Here is a 14,672-nt window from a genome sequence, read left to right as displayed (position 1 = left end):
AGTATTTTAGTATTTGATATTTCTATCCACACATTTATCTGTGTATCTGTATAGATGTAGAGGTATGGATACAAATATACAGTATTTCTGGTAATGAAATGTAAGTTCCAAAAGGAGTTCTTTCACCTTTATCCCTTGGGCTCTTTTTTTTTTTTTAATGTTTATTTATGGGGGGGGGGGGACAAATGGGGAAGAGGCAGAGAGAGAGGGGGGGAAAGAGGATCCAAAGCTCTGCACTGACAGCAGGGAATCTGACGCCAGGCTCAAATTCACAGAACCATGAGATCATGACCTGACCCAAAGTTGTACCCTCAACTGACTGAGCCACCCAGGTGCCCCACCTTCAGCTCTTAATACAGTGATAAGTAATGTGCACAAGATATACACACGATAAATGAAGGTGCTTATTTTTTTCAGTGTTTTCAAAAAAGAAATTCAACCCACGGTTGTTGATAAAAAGAATACTCTGATCAGTAAATCTTTCTGTAATAGGCCAGAGGGTAAATATTTTGGACTTTGCCGGCCATAAGGTCTCTGTCACAAAAACCCCCCCTTGCCACTGCAGCACAGAAGCCCCACAGACAAGACAAAACCTCCCTCGAACAGGCAAAGGGTGAGATTTAGCCTGTGGGCTGTAGTGTGTCAACCCCTCCTCTAATATAGTAAAAACCATCCTCAACTATATCCTGATACAAATAGGATAATGAGTGCCTTAACAATATGCTACCCATTCTAAACGCACACCTTAGCTCTCTGAACAGAATCCCACTTTTCCCTGCCTAATAAAATCCATACCAAAAAAATTTCGGCTTAGGCTTTACCTGAATAATTTCAGAATTAAATTTTGACTCCAAATGTGCTGCTCTTTCTGCTTCAATATTTTCTTCTAATTTCCTCACTCTTAGAGTAGTTGCCTGAAAACAAATTCAAAGGTTAAGCTCACAAACATTGGTGTTTATTTGTTTATTTAAAAAAAAAAACATTTTTTTAACGTTTTATTTATTTTTGAGACAGAGCATGAACAGGGGAGGGTCAGTGAGAGGGAGACACAGAATCTGAAACAGGCTCCAGGCTCTGGGCTGTCAGCACAGAGCCCGACACGGGGTTTGAACTCACGGCCTGCGAGATCGTGACCTGAGCCGAAGTCAGACGCTTAACCGACTGAGCCACCCAAGCGCCCCAGACATTGGTGTTTAAAGTGGACATGGATCTTTGCAACAACATGGACGGAGCTACAATGCTGAGCAAAACAAGTCACTCAGAGAAAGACAAACACCATATGATTTCACTCACGTGTGGAATTTAAGAAACAAAACAAATTGGGGTGCCTGGGTGGCTCAGTTGGTTAAGCGTCCGAGTTCGGCTCAGGTCATGATCTCGCGGCTTGTGCTTTCGAGCCCCGCGTCAGGCTCTGTGCTGACGGCTCAGAGCCTGCAGCCTCTTCAGATTCTGTGTCTTTCTCTCTCTCTCTCTCTGGCCCTCCCTGCTCACACTCTGTCCCTCAAAAATAAATCAACGTTAAAAAAAAAAAAATTAAGAAACAAAACAAATGAACCAAGGGAAAACAAAAGAGAGACAAATAAAAAAACAGACTTAACTATAGAGGATAAACAGATGGTTGGTGACCAGACGGGAGGGGGGTGTGGGGAGGAGGGTGTGGGGAGGAGGGTGGGGGGGGATGGGTGAAATAGGTGAAGGGGATTAAAAGCACACTCATCATGATGAGCATTGAGGAATGTATAAAACTGTGGAATCACAATATTGTACACCTGAAACTAATATAACACTGTATGGTAACATACTGAAATTAAAATTAAAAACTTTTTTTTAAAGTGGATATAAATCACACTTTAGATTACTGTAGCCTCATTTTAACTGCTTTTCGAAGATTGTAAAAGACATGGTAAAAAAACGTGTGAAAATCATGCTCAGGAAGAATACTCCAGTCCTTGCTTTTTTTTTCTTTTTTATTGATGTATAATTTATATGTAATAAATTATATGCATTAAAAGTGTGTAATTTGGAGCACCTGGGTGGCTCAGTTGGTTGAGCGGCCAACTTCAGCTCAGGTCATGATCTCACAGCTCAAAGGCTTGTGAGTTCAAGCCCCCCATCAAGGTCTTTGCTGACAGCTCAGAGCCTGGAGCCTGTTTCAGATTCTGTGTCTCCCTCTCTCTCTGTCCCTGCCCTGCTCACACTCTGTCTCTGTCTCTCTCAAAAACAAATAAACATTTTTTAAAAAGTGTGTAATTTGATAAGTGTATATACACGCACATGAAGTCACTGCCATAATCAAGATTAGAAATATTTCCATGACGCCTACAAGATTCCTTCTATTTCTTGGTAATTTCTTCCAGCGCTTAACACCCCACCCCCATCTCCAAGTAACAACTGATCTGGTTTTGTCACTATTAATCACTTTGTATTTCCCAGAATTTCATAGAGATTGAGTCATACAGCATATATTCTATATCGTCTGGCTTCTTTCTCCCAGCATAACTATTTTGAGATTCACCATGAGGTTGCATTTATCAACAGTCTATTCCTTTTTATTGTTAAAGTGTTCCACTGTGTTGATACACCACAACTGACTTATCTGCTCACCAGTTTACGTACATTTGAGTTGTTTCCAGTATAGGCGATTACAAATGAAACTATGAGCTTTTGTGCACACGTCTTTGTAAGGGCATGTACTTTGACTTCTTGGAGGTAAACAGTGAAGGGAAGAATGACAGGGTCATGTGGTAGGTGCAAGTTTAATGTTTTATGAAACTCCCAAACTTTTCTGAATTGTTTATAATTTTATACACCCTTAACAACACTTGGCATGGTCAATTTTTGTTTTTTCGTTTTTGGGAGGAGGGTGATTTAAGACATTCCAATAGGCATGTAATGGTATTCCATTTCAGTTTCAATTTGCATTTCCCTAATGACAGATGACATTGAGCATCTTCTCACATATTTATTTACCATCTGTATACCTTCTTTGGTGAAATATCTACTCGGATCTTTTCCCCATTTTTTAATTAGGTTGTTTTCTTATTATTGATTGAGTTTTGAGAGTTCATTATACAATCTGGATACAAGTCATTGACTGGATATGTGATTTGCAAACATTTACTCCAAGTCTATAGTTTGTCTTTTTGTTAACAGTGTCTTTCACAAAGCAAAAGTTTTCAGGGCACCTGGGTGACACAGTTAGTTAAGCAACCGACTCTTGGTTTTAGCTCAGGTCACGATCTTGCAGTTCATGAGTTGGAGCCCCGCGTTGGGCTCTGCACTGACAGCACAGAGCCTACGTGAGATTCTGTGTCTCCCTCTCTCTCTGCCCCTCCCCCACTCATCCCCCCCCAAAATAAATAAACTTAAAAAATTTTTTCATTATAATGAAGTCCAATTTATTAATTTTCAGATAGGGGTCAACTTCTGGCCAGAATCAGAAGTCAAGAGCTTTATTTTTGAATGCCACTTTTGCTCAGAAAATGCAACCCTGGGAAGCACTGGATTCCTAGTCCCAAAGAGGTCACTGGTCATGACCAAAAGCCTGTTGGGGGCAAGGACAGCTATAGATGTTTCAGGGTAACAGTAGCAAAGAAAAGCCATGCCTAGAGTCTTGTCTGTCAAATAAAGATGGTTCAATAGTGATGGAGTAAGGCATTACTAATTTGATTTCCTTTTCAAATAAAATCTGGACAAGAAAGAAGTTTCTATTAATTATATTTACTTTATCATTTAGCCTAAGCTGAAGTTTTTAAAAAAAAATTTTTTTTAATGTTTATTTATTTTTGAGAGAGACAGAGACAGAATGCGAGTAGATTAGGGGCAGAGAGAGAGGGACACACAGAATCCGAAGCAGGCTCCAGGCTCCGAGTGTCAGCACAGAGTCCGACGCGGGGCGTGAACTCACGAGTTGTGAGATCGTGACCTGACCCGAAGTCGAATGCTCAACCGACTGAGCCACCCAGGCGCCCCAAAGCTGAAGTTTTTTAAAGGCCCAACTTGATTAATTTGATTTTTCCTCTTTCCTCCTACCCTTTCCTTATTTCTTTTTTTTTTTTTTTTTTTTTTTTTTTTTTTTTTTTTGCAGAGACAGTAATGTAATGAATCACACAGGGAGGAGCATAAATAAAAACTGGATAATTCACAAATGAATCAAGCAGTCTGTGAATATGTAAGAAATGACTAGTTTTTTTTGAGCAAAGCATGTTCTTATGATGTCTTGTTTTAGAGTAGAGCAAAAACACAAATATCCCTTCTTCTCTCGAGGACTTTGTAGTCCTTTTGCTACTAATAGCCTTCATAGTCAAGAAGCAATTCTGCTTCGACAGTCAATCACTCCGTTTCACAAATATGAAACTCACAAAATATTTTTTTACACCGACTTATGTGCTTTAGTTAGATTTTGCAATCCTATCAATAATATTTCTTAGTGAGTTACTAGAAAAGACTTTTTTCCAGAGGGCAGAAAAAGCAGTAAGTCCAAATGTGATCTTTTGGGTCTAAATTGAATTTAAATCCAAAACAATAAAATGATTTTTTTTAAGTTAGTAGAATACAGTATCTTTAAAGGTAAAATCTGACATTTATATCCTATACTGCTACAGTATTTTGAAATAATGGGCATTCCACTGAAAGATGAAACTGGTAAATATTCATAATTTAGTCTGACAACTCAAGACTCAAGATTCAAAAAAACGGGAAATGAGGAAATATAAAACTAAAGAGGGGTGCCTGGATGGCTCAGTCAGTTAAACATCCGACTCTTGATTTCCGCTCCAGTCATGATCTCACAGGCCCTGGGATCAGGCCCCACCTTAGCCTCAGCTCTCACAGTGCAGAGCCTGCTTGGGATTCTCTCTCTTCTCCTCTCTACCCCTCCCTCACTTGTGCACATATGTGCTTTCTCTCTCTCTCAAAATAAATAAAAATAAACTTAAAAAAAAAAACTAAAGAGTTATTATTACTTTTTTAGGTGTAATAATAATTGGTATTGTGGCACCTGGCTGGCTCAATCAGTAGAGCATGCAACTCTTGATCTCAGGGTCATGAGTTCAAGCCTCACATTGGACATAGAGTTTACTTAAAAAAATTTTTTGGGGGGGCGCCTGGGTGGCGCAGTCGGTTAAGCGTCCGACTTCAGCCAGGTCACGATCTCGCGGTCCGGGAGTTCGAGCCCCGCGTCGGGCTCTGGGCTGATGGCTCAGAGCCTGGAGCCTGTTTCCGATTCTGTGTCTCCCTCTCTCTCTGCCCCTCCCCCGTTCATGCTCTGTCTCTCTCTCTCCCAAAAATAAATAAACGTTGAAAAAAAAATTAAAAAAAATAAAAAACAAAAAAAAAACAAAAACAAAAAACAAAAAAAAATTTTTTTTAATAATTAGTATTTTTTAACTCCTATCTCTTTGAAATACATACTAACATGTTCATGGATGAAATTATATGACATCTGGATTTGCTTTAAAATAAACTGGGGGTGGGGTGCCTGGGTTGCTCAATCGGTTAAGTGACCAACTCCTGGTTTTGGTTCAGGTCATGATCTCACGGTTTGTGAATTCGAGCCCATGTTGGGCTCCACACTGACGGTGTGGAGCCTGCTTGGGATTCTCTCTCTCTCTCTCTCTCTCTCTCTCTCTCTCTCAAAATAAATAAATAAACTTTAAAAATAATAATAAACCGGGGGTTAGGAAGGGAAGCTGATAATCATGAAATAATGTTGGCCATCAGTTGATCATTCTTGAAGCTGAGTAATAGGCACATGAAGTTCATTTTAGTATTCTGCTGACTTTCACAGATGACTGAAATTTTCCATACTGAAAAACATTTTAAAACAGCAACAAAAGCAAAGGAAGTATGGTGGGGAAGTATGGTACTGGTATCATTATTTACCAACAAAATTGTATTCTGACCAGAAAAGATCATTAAAATAAACTAAGCCATTCATTCCCAAGCAAAAAAGGTCAGTGGGAAGGTGAGACTTTGAACCAATCAATTCCTACCTATATTGTCAAAATATTAAGATATATCAAATAAAATATTCCCTTCATACTCATTACCACCTGTCTCAAAACATGTTTCACACCAAACATTAGTCCCATGGAAAGTTATTAGCTATTATATGAAAAAGCAATTTCACCATCATAAGGTGACAGACACAGAATTAAAGCCAATTTTACTAAAGCACTTTCCAAAAAGTTAACATGATCTTGAAAAGTTAGAGCAAAGTTGGAAGACTCACATTTCCTGATGCCAAAACTACTACAAAGCTACAGTGATCGAAACAATGTGGAACTGGCATAAGAACAGACCTATAGATCTACAGAAAAGAACTGACTGTCCATAAATACATCCATGCATCAATGGTCAATTGATTTTTGACAAGGGAGCCTAGACCATTCTATGAGAAAGAATCATTTTTTTATTAAGCAGTGCTGAGGCAATGGGATATACACATTCAAAAGAATAAATGTGGACCCCTAACTCACATCATATATAAAAATGAATTCAAATGGATCAATGGCGTAAATGTAAGAGCTAAAACCATACAACTCTTAGAAGAAAACATAGAATTTATGACCTCAGATTTGGCAACAGATTCTGAAATACAACACCAAAAGCATGAGTAAAAAAAGAAAAAAAAATTGGACTTCATAAAAATTTTAAATTTTGAGCATCAAAGGACATTATAAAAAAGTGAAAGGCAACCTAGAGGACAGAAGATATTTATAAATCATGTATCTGATAAGAGTCTAGTATGCAGAATATACAAAGAGCTGTTACAATAAAAAGACAAACAACACAATTTAAAAAATTAGTAAAGGGCTTGAATAGACATTTTTCCAAAAAAGATATGAAAATGACAAGTATATCAAATGATGGCCAACACTATTAGTCATCAGGGAAATACACATCCAAACCACAAAGAGATATATCTTCATGCATGTGAGGCTAGCTATAATTTTAAAAGTGGAAAATAACAAGCATTGGTGAGGATGTAGAGAAATTAGAGAGACCTCATAAATTACTGGTGGGAACATGAACTGGTGCCACCACTATGGAAAATGGTTTCTGAGTTTCTTAAAAAGTTATACAGTCACCATATCCAGCATTTCCATTCCTGGGTATATACCCCCAGAAAAATAAAAACATGTGCAAACAAAAACTTGTACACAAATGTTCACATCAGCATCTTTCGTAACCACCAAAAAGTAGAAACAGTTCAAGTGTCCATCAACTGATGAATGGTGAACAAAATACGGTGTATCCCTATAATAGAATATTATTCAGCCAAAAAACATTCAGTACCAATACCTGCTATAACATATATGAACCTTGAAAATATATGTTAAATGAAAGAAACCAGACACAAAGAGACTATGTATCGTATGACTTCATTTATATGAAATTTCCAGGATAGGCAAATCCATAGGGATAGAAAGTGTGTTAGTGATTGCCAGTAGCTAGGGAGGGAGGGAGGAAGGAGCAGTCATTGCTAATGGACATGAAGTAGTGAGAATGTTCTGGAATTAGAGAGTGGTAATGGTTGCACAACTTTGTGAATATACTAAAAATATACTTTAAAAGGATGAATGGTACAATATGTGAAATATATCTTAACAAAAAATAAAAAGAATCCTGAGTATGAGAACCAAAGACAATGTCAAAGAAGTGACAGCCCCCTAAGGCAACTTCATAATTTCTGAAAAAAATTCCCTCTAAATGCTGACTTTGATCCTTAGAATAGGGATCTCCATTGGTTTTAGGTATAAAGCATGGTATCTACTATAGCAGAAAAACTCTTATATTTAGCCAGATTAAAATGAGCATTACTCTAGGTAGGCCCAATACTAGTTTAAATCTTTTTTCTTTAATTTTCTTAATGTTTTATTTACTTTTAGGAGAGAGAGAGAGAAAGAGAGAGCAAATGGAGGGAAGGGCAGAGAGAGGGTCTGAGACACAGAATCCAAAGCAGGCTCTAGGCTCTGAGCTGTCTGCCCAGAGCCCGATGTGGGGCTTGAACTCAGAAACCATGTGATCATGACCTGAGCAGATGTTGGTCACTTAACCAACTGAGCCACCCAGGTGCCCCTAAAAAAATTTTTTACTGTAAACTCTACAAAATGCTCAGCTTAGATTCTGCAAGTCAGAAGAAGCCTAACCAGTCACAAGAAAATAGCCCATAGGCACTGAAAACAAAAAACTAGAACAAAAAAAAAGTTAATAAAGACAGAGGGAAGAAACCAATCTAACAATTTTTTTCAGATTCCAAAAATCATATGCATAAGCTTCTCTTATCAAAATAAGAGTCTTATATTTTATAAAATACAGAATATTCAGTGATTCTATGATAAAAGAATCAACAATTCATGTCTTCTTTTCATTTCTTATGTATATGTTATGTCATATTAATTAATTAGTCATCTGATTTACACTCCAAAAGTCAAGGAGAGGCTCTGTTATTCCTGCCCAGGCCAAAACTAAATGGGTTGAAATAATATGCCAGAGATCACATCTTTATTTTCATACCTTCCTGCTTTGAATGAATGTCCAGAAGAAAACAACTCTATCAACTGTTATTACTAAAACTATCAATTAATCAGTAAGGACAGAAAAAAAATCTTCAAATCTTTAAACAAACTTCCAAAAGTGGACTTGGTTGATAGACATAATTAAATTAAGGCCCTCCTAATAATTTTTTTTTCATCTCCTACTCTGGTGAATTAAGTCTTATATCCAGCAGAGGGCGCTAGAAGAACATAAACGTGCTGTTCACAAAAAAATTTTTTTTTCCAATACTGTCTAAGAGAACCAATACAATCATGAACTGTCTCATTAGTATCCAGTCCTAACATACTCTACAAAGCAAGGGCAAAAGTGGTAACGGGATTCAGGTTAAAATACAAAAATCAACACAAATTCATACATACCACCGGTCAATTTAAGCATACACAGATTTGCCTATAATACAAGTACTACACTATCCTATGTTTGTTCCTTAACACTACGAACAGGAGTTCTTTATCTAACACAACATGAGCACATATTTTATCATGTATTAGCTGATTTTTGTGACCTTTCCTACTGCAATATACTGCCAAGAGATCTTTATTTCAATAAATACTATATATCCATCATAACTATTTCATTATTTTATGATTTACATCTCATTCAATCATGTTCAGCCCAATTAGATAATCTACTTCACTTTTAAAAAGTGAGTCTTTGTTGTTTGAAGAAGGTAGTTTAGAGAAGGATGTCTCTGGCTCAATCCCTTGGTACATGTTATTTTATCATAACACAGGGCATAAGCCGCCAGCTCCAATTCAGCAGCAGAACTAACCAAACATTTCCAGACCACATTTGCTCTCTGCACCACATCTGCTCCTGTGGCTTCCATGGGCCTGTTTCAAAAGTTTCACAAAAGTTATGAAAACGTGCACGTACACTGCTGAAAGACTGAGCAAAAACACCCGCTCCTACTACATTATTTTCTCCTCAAATAGAATATAAGCAGCTCAGACGGTAGCAGTGAACTTAAAGGAATTAGTCAAGCAGCAAAGCTCTGATACACCAAATTTAGCTCACTAAAATGAACAAGACAACTAGGGGAGGAAATGTCACAAAAGTGCATACTAGGGATTTCTCAGTAGTACATTATACAGCACCGTTTCCAAAACAGTTGCACAAAGTTTACCCCAGAATGTCAACAGCTGTATAAATAGAAAGTGGCTGTTTATTGAACTCTTTTTCCAGATTTTATCACCTGGTATTTCCCACTAATGGACACTTTCACAGTAACCAATAGAGTAATAATCCATCTTCAAGAAGATAATTCTAAGGAACTGAATCATCATAGACTGATTAATCATTATTTTAGTGGTAAGTGTATTTTGTTACATTTTAGTGACTGCAAATAATTTTTTATACATGTGCAAACAATTAACTGCAATATTTATTCCTACCTGGGGTGGAGGGGAAGTAGTTACTTCACTTTGAGAATTTTTTTTTGAGAGAGAGAGAGAATATGTGTGTGCCCATGAGCATGCATGAGCGGGGAAGGGGCAGAGAGGGAGAGAGAAAATGTAAGGCAGGCTCCATGCCAGGCGCGAGTCCCACGGTGGATCTCACGACAATGAGATCAGACCTGAGCTGGACACTTAACTGACTGAGCCACCTAGACGCCCCTGTACTTTGAGGCTTTAAAGTGAAGATCTCAAAGTATTTTTTATTATCAGAAACAAAAATCTTAAAGGGTCAAGGTCTCTAAGTATTTGACAAGTATTTGGACAACAGAAGCCCCACAATACTGTATACTTAAACGGAGTCAAATATTAAAGGACTGTAACAAAGAAAATCTATGAGTCCTTTACTGTTTATTATCCTGCGGGCACCTGGCTGTCTGAATCAGTAGACATGCGACTCTTGATCTTGGGATCATGAGTTCGAGTTCATTTAATCTAATCAATTAAATCCAATTTAATTTAAAAATAAACATAAATAGGAGTGCCTGGGTGGCTCAGTTGGTTAAGCATCCAACTTTGGCTCAGGTCACAATCTCGCGGTTCATGGGTTCAAGCCCCACATCAGGCTCTGTGCTGACAGTGCAGAGCCTGCTTGAGCATCTCTCTCCCCCTCTGTCTGTGCCCCTACCCACTCGTGCTTTCTCTCTCTCTCAAAATAAATAAACTTAAAATAAATACATACATACATACATAAAAATATAAATAAAATCACACAGCAGTTTCAAGAAACAGGCGAATGTACAAACATTCAGAGCCCTCCATGCCCATCATCTCAACCGTGGTTCACTGCGCAGTTTTAGGAGAGGAAACACAAAGCTAGTCACTGAGGGCAGCAACAGTCAGCGCCTTAACAGTTTCAGAACCGACACAGGAAAGCAACCTGATGACTACAGGAATCAACTGGAAAATACAGCAGCACATTTTTATTCACCAGGAGTGAATAATGAAGTCTATCATTCAGACTATAAATCAGCTTAATGGAAAAAAAGAGCTTTTATTACTTTTACATATAATAAAAGAAACCACAAAAAATGAAAATAGGAAATTTCAGGGACAGAATTGACACAACACAAATTCTGGTCATAAATTAATTTAGCATCTCTAAAAATCACCTTTACCTTTCCTAGTAACAAAAACTGCAGTATTCAACAAATTTTTTAATAAACTCCCAATTTTAAAGTCCATTACGCACATAAAAACAAAAATATGTAATACTTCGAAGCACAATTACATAACCCAGGTGATTTCATCATTTACCTACTTTATAATAAGTAATGAGCACAAATAGGTGTTTAAAAATAATTCCTACAGGGGCGCCTGGGTGGCGCAGTCGGTTAAGCGTCCGACTTCAGCCAGGTCACGATCTCGCGGTCCGGGAGTTCGAGCCCCGCGTCGGGCTCTGGGCTGATGGCTCAGAGCCTGGAGCCTGTTTCCGATTCTGTGTCTCCCTCTCTCTCTGCCCCTCGCCCGTTCATGCTCTGTCTCTCTCTGTCCCAAAAATAAATAAACGTTGAAAAAAAAAAAAAAACAACTTTATAAAAAAAAAAATAATTCCTACAAACACATGATGCCTTTAAAAAGTGAAATCAGATAAGGTTGGCTTCACGGACAATAGGAAAGGTGAGGTACATTTTTCGTTACCTTTTCCACTTGAGTATAGTACACATACAGAGAAAAAAGCTACTCTACCCTGCTTTCTGTTACTATGCCACAGAATATGACTGACAGAAGCAATTCAGAATTTATTTGCAGGCTGTTCTCATTCCACTGTAATCTTCGCAAGACTCTTCAGTCCTCTCGCTATTAGGTTTGCATCTTCTCTTTTCTCTTTTCTTATTGAGTTAAGTTTATTTCCCATGATAAAAAAAAAAAAAAAGGCTCCCCTAGTTGTAAAGAGGTTTATAAAAGCCACAGATATTTCTTTTTCCAGTTCACTTTTCCCTTGGTTCTGTGGTATCCAGCACCACATTTATAAAATTGGATTGGGAGTTTGCTTTCTTTTTTTAAATCTCAGAAACCACTGATCCGTGTTAAGATGATTAAGCCACACAGTGGTATATAGTTTATCAGATTTTTTAACACAAATTATATATATATATATATATATATGTATATATATATATGTATATATATGTGTATATATATATGTATATATATATATATACTGCTTTGATCCAAGCATGTTAAGAAATCACCATTTTATGAAATACAACTGTTAGAAAACTTCACTGAAATTTAAAACACTGATTAGGCTACACATCTGTTGTATGAGTTGCTTTAATGTAATACTATTAACGTTAGATAATATGTTCTATTAAATTAAAATGTTAACAATTTCCCTCTGTATTAACATTATTGTCTCATTTATTTTTATATTAATCCTCATATTTCATGTATCTTATAGTAATCCTTTTTTAAAAAAATACCACTGACAATTACTTAAGTACCTAGAATTACTAATAGTTAATGTCTCCACAATTGAATATAAAAGTAGCATAAAATCCTCTCTAGAAATTTAACTTTTCCTTCACTATGTCACCATCTGGCCAAAAGCCAAGACAAGATATATTCACTTAAATATAAAGCAAAAAAATTTTTTTTAAGTTTATTTATTTTGAGACAGGGAGAGAGTGAGAGACCAAGAACGTGCACACACGGGGGAGGGGCAGAGAAAAGGAGAGATAGAGCCAAGCAGGCTCTGTGCCATCAGCGCAGAGCCTGATGCAGGTTTCAAACTCACAAATTATGAGATCATGACCTGAGCCAACATCAAGAGTCGGACGCATGACCAACTGAGCCACCCAGGTGCCCATATAAAGCAAAATTTTTTTAATTTAAAATTTTAAATGTTTAAATATAAAGAATTGTAGATGAGTCAGGGGACTATATTGTCCACTTATAAAATTCTTATGAACAGAATAAAAATTGAGACTATCTGGACTACACTTCAAAGCTTCAAATTCTCCAAAAGCAGAGACCTAGTTATTACCAAAAGTAATTACAGGGTAGCTAAGGAAACCCATAAAGTAAAACTACGCTAAAACAATTTTATGTCTACAACATCAATCAATAAAAGAAGAAACTGGGGCAAGTTATTTTACAAGGAAAAGTCAATACTAAGTTATCCAAAAACAAATCCTAAAGTTTAGGCATTAGACATTCCCTCAATTCAGTCAAAACTGGCTTTATAAGAATTTTATCAACAACAACAAAACAAAACAAAACACACAAACAAAAAAGACAGAAATCACTGTTATGTAGTATTTCTTCACACCTGTAGGCAATTAAAATATTTTCAGTGATGATCATAGGGTTTTATAACATTCTAAAGTGACTTTTTTTTTAAAGTTTACTTATTTAAGTAAGCTCTACACCCAGTGTGGGGCTCAAACTCACAAGCCCGAGAGCAAGAGTCATACGCTCTTCTGAGATCAAGAGCCAGCCAGGCACTTCCTAAAGTGACTTCTAAATAAGGTTTTTTTTTTTTTAATTCTAAGCATATTCAGACTTTATTCTAATCTTTTAATAGGCCATCCATAAGCCACACAATATTTTTAAATGATAATTAAAATATGATGATATATTCCCGAATTCATTGGCCTGAAAAAAATGTTCATCACAAGTGATAAATAGGCTAAAAATATTATTTAGAATATAATCTGATTTTTTATTTGTTCTCTAACTTTACATAAAATTAGACCATGGGTGAGTAATTTTATCTTTGCCACGTTCACACGTGGCATTATCACTGAGAGTTCCTATACACCCCACACCAAGTTTCCCTTATTATTAACATCTGACATTTGTACGGTATGAATAACCCACTAAAATGGACACTGAATCTTAATAGATTTCTCTAATAACATACAAATGGCCAACAAGCACATGAAGTAGTATTCAATATCATTAGTCATTAGAGAAATGCAAACCAAGACCAAAATAACATTCTATTACGCACCACCCAGCGTGGCTTTCGTCAAAAAGATTGATGATAACAAGTACTGGTGAGGATCTGGAGAAACTGGAACCCTCATACATTGCTGGTGGAACGCAAAATGGTTTCACCACTGTGCAAAACAGTGCGACAGTCCTCAAAATATAGAATACAGAGTTACCACATGACCCAGCAACTCCACTCCTAGGTATGTATCCAAGAAAACTGAAAACATGTTCACACAAAAACCTGTACACAAATATCCATAGAGGCATTATTCATAATAGCTAAAAAGTGAAAACAACACAAATGCCTAACAACTGAGAAATGTATACACAAAATATGGTATATAATACGATGGAATATTACTCAGTAATAAAAAGGAATGAAGTACTGATACATGATACAACATGGATGAATTGTGGAAACGTCATGCTAAGCGAAGAAGGGCAATCACAAAAGACCACATAATGCATGATGACATTCATAGGAAATGCTCAGAATTGGCAAACCTATAGAGATAGAAAGCAGAGTAGCAGTTGCTTAGGGCTGAGAGAAATGGGTTTTTTTCCTGAGTGGTAAAAATGTTCCTTTATTTATTTATTTTTTTCTTTGAGAGAGAGAGAGAGAGACAGAGACAGAGAGACAGAGAGAATCTTAAGCAGACTCCACAATCAGCATGGAGACCAACATGGGGCTTGATCCCACGATCCTGGGATCAT

At 36.9% G+C, this 14,672-nt stretch overlaps 1 protein-coding gene across 1 annotated transcript in view; it reads right to left on the bottom strand.

Annotated features, from left to right (window-relative positions):
* CCDC171 (coiled-coil domain containing 171) overlaps window positions 1–14,672 on the bottom strand; it is a 310,063-nt gene that overhangs the window by 246,866 nt on the left and 48,525 nt on the right. The window contains exon 8 of the mRNA XM_047064791.1: window positions 822–914. Within this exon, the coding sequence (XP_046920747.1) occupies window positions 822–914 (93 nt within the window). The remainder of the gene's footprint in view (window positions 1–821; window positions 915–14,672) is intronic.

The sequence above is a fragment of the Lynx rufus genome, unplaced genomic scaffold, assembly GCF_022079265.1.
Source record: "Lynx rufus isolate CCGP_SWC_20201006 ecotype Redwood Valley unplaced genomic scaffold, mLynRuf1.p SCAF_10, whole genome shotgun sequence".
Taxonomy (NCBI): Eukaryota; Metazoa; Chordata; class Mammalia; order Carnivora; family Felidae; genus Lynx; species Lynx rufus.
This window is presented reverse-complemented; position numbering and strand designations above follow the sequence as displayed.